Raw genomic sequence first — 7,071 nt, 5'->3', positions numbered from 1 at the left:
ACCTTGAGAGGTCGACCCAGAACAGGACGGGACCGAAGCCAGCCTTGATCCTGCACCAGAGCCCCGTCACTTTGGGGCAAACGTTCTCTGGATCGAGCAGACTGAGATCTCTGGGCCAGGCGGAAGTGCTCGGAGAGCTTGGCCGACGACTTCTGTGTCTCCATCAGCTCCATGAGACCCGAGACGTTGGAGCCGAACAGCGTATCGTCTGTAATCGGCACTCCAATAAGGTTCCGCTTCTCCGGTTCCTTGAGCCCCGTCTTGCTGAGCCACAGGTTGCAAGCCACCATTTGGGTGAGGGCGCACATGTGTGCTCCGTCCACCGAGGCCGCCAGCGCCATCTTCTGAAACGCCGCCGTAGAGCACTGGATCCTCCTGAGCTCGTCCCCCGAAATAGACTCCTTCTCGAACAACAGCCTGTCCATGGAAGCCGCCAGGAAGGTCATGTTGTTCGCCAGGGTACGAACGTGCATGCCGCACGCATAAGCTCGGTCCAGGAGGGTGGCGGTAACAAGGTCTTTCTCCTCAGGGAGCCGTTGCTTACCGCCAGTCCAGAGAGAGGAGTTAGGCGCCAGACAAAACTCAAGCATGTCCCCCAGAGGTGGCAGCCCACTGGTGGGATCGACGCCCTCCACAGTGGAGTACACGGCATATCCCCTAGGCGGCGCCTTGATCGTCAAGGGCGCCTGAAGGTCTTTAGCCGAGTGGGCCCAAAGCCTGGCCATCTTGGGAACTGTGGCTGAGGGTCCAGACGCCTTCTTCGCAGCCTTTGCGAACAAAGTTACTGAGAAGTCCTCCTCTTCTGGTTCCGCCTGGACAGGGAGGGACACTCCTAGTGTCTACGCTGAAAAGTTGGGGCATTTCGTCCATCGGGTACCTGCTCAGGCTAGGCCCCGCTGGAGTACTCACGCCCTCGTCCACCACCCCCAGGTCGTCGTCGTCGTTAGGGAAAATTTTAAGGTGGAAAAACAACGCTCATCCTCCTCCGTAACGTCCGTCCAAACCATCTTCGCTGGAGGTGGTTTAGAAGCGGACTGAGGAGGCTGAGTAGCTGGAAGGGAGGCTGACTGGTCGCCTCGATGTGGATTAACCAATAGCCATGGCCGTTAGAGGGCCGAGCACACATGAAATAGAACTGTGCACCGAGTGGTGCAGATCGACAATCGAGCCGCTCAACTCATCGATCAGCCTCCGGCATGTGGGAGGCAACCGGAGTACTTTTTGCATCTGTCTGCAACAGAAAGTCAAATGGGTTGTGGAAAAAAAAATTCATGTTAAGTATTTATAGGATTTATTAACATTAAAATTCATTTGGAATTTTAACCTCCATAATGATCCATTTATTTGCTTTAGTCATAAATGTGTTCAGTGGTTAAGAGCCTTTATCGACAACTTTTGACACAATAGTTTGCGCAAGAATTATATATTGGACGTTTGTAAACTTTAAAACAATTTAAAAGCAGTGTTACTTGTTCTCTATACTTTTGCTCTCTAGTGAAATGTGATGAACGATAAGACAAGATTGGCGCATTTCAAAAGTGGTTTGACAGGAACAAATAAATGGGACTAGACTACTAAGACTATTGCAAATTGACTGGGCATGTGTGTTCAATGTCTATTCAAAAATCTCTCTCTGTGATGTTTTTCAGTCAGGTTCAGTTGATGTTGATGTTTGAATTACTTTGTATGTTAAATTACTGTCACAGTTCACACAAAGTTCTTCATTAATACTCACCTAGTATGAGATGAGAGCACAATACCAAGGTCCCATTACAAAGTTTCAACTTCACTGGCATCAGTCTATTATATGCTCCTGTGGCCACTGTGTTGTCTGCGGTTTGACACAATACAATATCCAGTTTTATTCAGCCTGAGGCACACTTCACTCGATAATTGGATTTAAACAAAAACTCAAACGCATGTTTACCCAAAAAAAATCAACAATTACTCATCATATGTTGGCAGATTATTTTCCTTCAACAACATCCACATTAAATAGGCCTTTCTGTGTTTTGTTTCACGAATTGAGGAGACACACCTTCCTCTACACATAAATCTTTATTAGTGTATGTACACAGTTCATTATCGAGCAATGTAGGAAAACAAAGGCTCCAGAATCCCTTCTAGTATAGCAGACTAAAGTTGACAGCTTTCACCAGGGCCACTGACCAAGCGCTCCCGTCGGAGACAGTGTCCTCTGCTCTGGGTCCCGGGGCCCGTCTGATATCCATCCCTCACCCTCCTCCTCCTCCTCCTCCTCATGCTATTGCACCTCTGCCTCTGGTTTCAGGTGTTTGTAGCCTGTTGCCGTTATCTGGCAGTGTGGTAGCATTTCTTCCATCAGGATGATCACCAAGCCAGGATTTGATATCCCAGGAAGAGATGACATGTTCAGACGCGTCAGCCCCCTGCGGCAAAGATATAAAAACTTTTTCTTTCAGAAGCAGTGATTTTAAGGCTCCTCTATCAGACAAGAAAAATATTCTCACTTTAGATTGCGGAGGGCAGCCAGGCCACCTGTGGTGATTTTAGGACAGTGAGAGATGTCCAGCTCTTTCAGAGAGTCCTGGAACACGTGAAGCCCCGCAAGGAACCAGTCGTCTACTTCCGGACATCCTCGGAGGGACAGTGTTCGCAGACACGGCTGATCCAGTCCTAGCAAGGACAATGTAGATAATGTGCTATGGATAAATGTTTTGAAAAATGTGTTTTTTTCAGTACCAATATTTAATAGTCCGTTATAGTTGATGACGGTGTAGCTCAGGTCAACTTCCTCCAACGGTGTGTCTTTGTGATTCTCAAAGTCCTTGTTTAAGATGTCCTTGTCGGTTGAACAGATCCATTCAGTCTGGCCAACAAACCTGAGACAAAAGAAAAGGAGGAAACTCAGTCAAGCCTTAGAAATGACCGTTAAACTGTGTCCCTTCTTACTGCAATGTGTTCAACAATAATGATTAAAATGTTTCACATGATAGTGAATGTAATAGTTTCACATTATTATTCCATGTCAGTAACACTTGCGCATGGCTGCCTGAATTAGCAGGAAATGTAGGAAAAAAGCAGCCTAAATGTAAGAGCATGGTGTTCTATTCTTGCACACCAACAGTACTTCTACTTGCATAGTAAGCTACATGACTTACCGAAATCCTCCTTTTAGACTTAAGACCAAAAAGCATGATGCTAGTCGCTGCCCAAAAAGATGCTGCTGGTTGAAGAAGGACCTGTCAAACAGGGATGTGGACATCAGAGATAAGAGGGATACCAACAGTTACTAGCAAAACATAGGCCACTCAGAGACAGATGATTTGGCTGTTTTGAGCCAGTAATCTCTGACCTTATGGGTCTGTCAATTTTATCCATCCAATTGATTGCCTAAAAATATACCTGCTATTTGACAAGCTAAAATGGCTCTTACTCATTTCTGTCTCGAAGCCATTTCAAGCGTCTTTCAGAGTTCCAGGCAGTGAACATCTCCACATCACGAAAATGCTTTGACAGGAACGTGAGGATTTTCTTGTGAAGAGGAAGTGTAGTGGCAGGAGTAGATCCGTACCATCGCCATGCAACAAGGAAGAGAGATGACTGTCGTATGCATCTCTGCAGCGCCTGATAAAGAAGGTGGCAAAATGAAGACATACTTGCCTGAATAAAGCACCATTATATTTGATTTAGGAAAAGTTCTAACATTTAAGCCTGATGTATGCAGTGCAGAACATCTTAATGCTACATAAAGCAAAAAGAAAAACAATTCAGTGGTAAATGTTTCTTTAAACTCATAAAAAGAACACAATACAACATAACAAAACATAATAGAAAATAAAAATAACTGCAAACTTTTGATACCTTAATTTTATATTTATATAAACCCATTTTATCCCATATGAGAACTAAAGAACCGATGTTAAACTCAGGCCACTAAATAGCAGAAGGAAGTAAGATACATTAATTCCGTAAATACACAGAACCAATACAAGCTAAATGTATGAAGCAGCACCGGCGCTCACACGACCATTGCTGTCTTTCCGAAAACGATAATGCAACAACTACAAGAATGTAGGTCGCTTGTACGTCGTCGTTTAAAAGCAAATGAAAACGCGTCTCTCTCTATCGAAACACAACAGGGTGACTTACTATTAAGGGAGCCGACATGTTGGCTTCGAGCTTCCGGAACTGGCGTCACGAATCAAATATGACTGAAGTTCGCCGTCTTGACCACTAGATGTCCCCACCACCCAAACGGCGTAGACAAGAGAGTGCGGGATCGCTGGGCGTCTGCATTAACTCACCTTTGTATTATATAAAATGTTGTCGTCGAGCCACATTCCTTTGTGCATCGTAAATGTCACTGTTCCATTTGATCATTCGCTCTTATGCCGGGAGGAAGGACTCGCCAGAATGAGTTGATGTTGCGGAAAGGTCGAGCAAATTTCAAATAAATTTGCAATAAATGTTAAGAACTGAAACCACATTATGATGGAAAAAAAATCTTGACATGCACAGAGATGAGAATAGAAAAAAATAAACATTTACATCAGTGGACAGCAGCGGAGTGAACAAGCCATTTGACATGGCACTGGAAAAGCAGATTGAATGACCTCCATATTCTCATGTGAGCTTTAGGTTGATAAGCCTGCAGAGGTCAGACACAATGTTGCAAGTTCTTAACTCAGGACGCTCAATAGTCTGATCATTGTGAAAGAATCCAACACCTACCTTGTTGATCAGGCTGTCAACCACATTGATTCTACTGCATCCTCATTTGTCATCCTTTTACTGTAGACTTTGAGGAATTTCATGGATTTCATCATTTCATTGTTCAACATCAGTTCATTTTCAAATTGACTCAGTGGTGTGTTTAAGTTTACATTGTCATATATACATTGTCTTATGCACCTGCTTCTGAGTTTTATATATATTTTCTGTGGAATGACATGAAGCAATTGAGTCACAGTCATTTGTTTGACACATGCTTTCTAAATCCAGGTTTATTGACTGACTGATTTAACTGTGAATACCTGCTTGCACCAGGGAGTAACGGCGCTCTGTCTAAATCCAATCCTTCAGCACTTAGTGACAGCGCAGGATGAAAGGAGACCAAGTGGTCCCTGGGTTGTGCTGAGGACCATCAAATGATTTACATAACCAGGACTAAGGATGCTTGTCAGCCTCTATTTCAGGATACACAGGTAAGATGGTGGGCTAGTTTAGCCTGAGACATCCTGCTCCCTCCAGCGCTTACAACTGTCTTCCTGAGTCTACAATGGACATTTTCTTCACGATTAATACTCAATTTACAAAGTGATCAACCTGACCAACTGGAGCTACAGTTTTAACCCATATTATGTCAAATTATTTTTCCCACAAATAGAATTATATGCCCTTGGTAAATAAAGGAATACCGGCTCTGTATTTAATGATTTAATCAGATTTTGAGGCAGTCAAGAACTTCATTAAAAAACATAAACAAACGATCTCCCAATGACCTTGTATTCTTCATAAAAGCATAGAAACAGATAAGAGAAATTGGGAGACTGTGACATTGTGATGGATGTCCGATGTACACTTGTGCTTAGACTGATGAATTTGTGAATAGCTCTTGTTGTTTGTGGGTTATTTTATTTTATTTATTTTTGTTCATTATTGCATGTTATTCCAAAGGACTTTCTTAGTTGGTGGGATCCTCACTGACCATGGCAATAAAGCTGATTCTGATCTAATAATGGGCGATGATACCTCATGAAACAGAGTCCTCATTTTCAGAGGTTTCAAATGGGGTGAGGTTTCATTAATATGCCAGTTGAATTGCAAACACTTTAGCAACAGACAGTGCCATCTAGTGGCCTCGGCAAATCAAGACACTGTTCCATGAAGTCTCACCAGCCAATCACAATTTAAAACTAGAAAAGCACTCAGAGTGCGCAAACCACCAACAACTAACTTCAGTCCAATCCCCCAATAACCAAGTATTCTTCAAAAATAATAACAAAAAAACCTGGTGAGTGATCTGGATCACTCCCAAAACTGAATCATTTGTTTTGCGTGCCACTCCACATATTCCCTGAAAATTTCTTCCAAATCCGTCCATAACTTTTCAAGTTATTTTGAACACAGTCAGACAGAGCAACATGGAAATATAGCCTCCTTGGTTGAGATAAAAATGATCCCCCGTCTCGCTGGATGAGGGTTGTCAGTGGGAGAGTGGTGACAAATGCTTCCTGAAGATTTCAGGTCCCTGATAAAACCGATCCACATATTCTGCAGAATCTGGGTCCTCATCTACAAAGCGCATGGCACTGCATCATCCTCACAACAAACGCCACTTGAGCTAACTTTACTTGCATAATATTGTCTGTGAAGAAGCATTAAAGGATGGCAGACTGATGTGCAGCCAAGGCAGGAAGCTGCACTGCCTTGTTTGCATGTTTTAAAGCTGTACCTTCGCCCATCATAAGATCCTACTGTACATCTCATCAGCACCACATTCAACTGCACCAAAATTAGTTTGACATTTTTAGCTTGTCTAAAACCAAATATTGACTAGGGTTAAGTGAGGCTTGGCCACATTTGTCTTTACAAAACTGACTGCAGGGGGTGCCTTCTTTTCTTTTGTTATCTGCAAACCAAATGTGGTGTGTTTCCCTCTATCACATGCACAGCACTTAGATCTTTCTATTGTCGCTGCTTGAGTTATTTTTACATGCTAAATCTTTGTGTTCTAGTATTTAGCGCAGCCTTATAGCTGGAGGATTTGAGTTGCTGCTTTCCTCCTTCCTTTTTTTTTAATATAAACTAAACCATTAGACAAAGAGTAAAAGGAAAGAGTGGCAGACAGCTGCTTTTAAATATTAACCATCAAGTGGCACTCTTATCAAGAGCATATTTAATAATGCTGACGCGGTGAGTCGTGATGAAGCCTCCTCTGTGGGTGTCATGAATTCTCCTTGATCTCCTCATTTTCATCTAAAAACAAGACACCTAAAATACCAAGCAGTAATGGGTTTAATCTCATAATGTCGAAGCCCAAAGCCTCAGGTGGCAGCCAGATAATTATATCTCCAGGCCCATTTCACT

General features: G+C 43.2%; 1 protein-coding gene across 1 annotated transcript; it reads right to left on the bottom strand.

Annotated features, from left to right (window-relative positions):
* Positions 1 to 2,043: 2,043 nt before the first annotated feature.
* Positions 2,044 to 4,169, bottom strand: dmac2 (distal membrane arm assembly component 2). The gene is made up of 6 exons (XM_053873306.1): positions 4,132 to 4,169; positions 3,416 to 3,606; positions 3,141 to 3,221; positions 2,722 to 2,861; positions 2,490 to 2,655; positions 2,044 to 2,408 (listed from the first exon to the last, which is right to left on the bottom strand). The coding sequence occupies exons 1-6, from the start codon at positions 4,147 to 4,149 to the stop codon at positions 2,264 to 2,266; spliced, it is 741 nt and encodes a 246-aa protein (XP_053729281.1). The 5' UTR covers positions 4,150 to 4,169; the 3' UTR covers positions 2,044 to 2,263.
* Between the last annotated feature and the right edge of the window lie 2,902 nt (positions 4,170 to 7,071).

This window comes from Synchiropus splendidus, chromosome 8, assembly GCF_027744825.2.
Source record: "Synchiropus splendidus isolate RoL2022-P1 chromosome 8, RoL_Sspl_1.0, whole genome shotgun sequence".
NCBI lineage: Eukaryota > Metazoa > Chordata > Actinopteri > Syngnathiformes > Callionymidae > Synchiropus > Synchiropus splendidus.
Note: the sequence above shows the minus strand (reverse complement) of the source record. Positions and strands in the feature narration are given on the sequence as shown.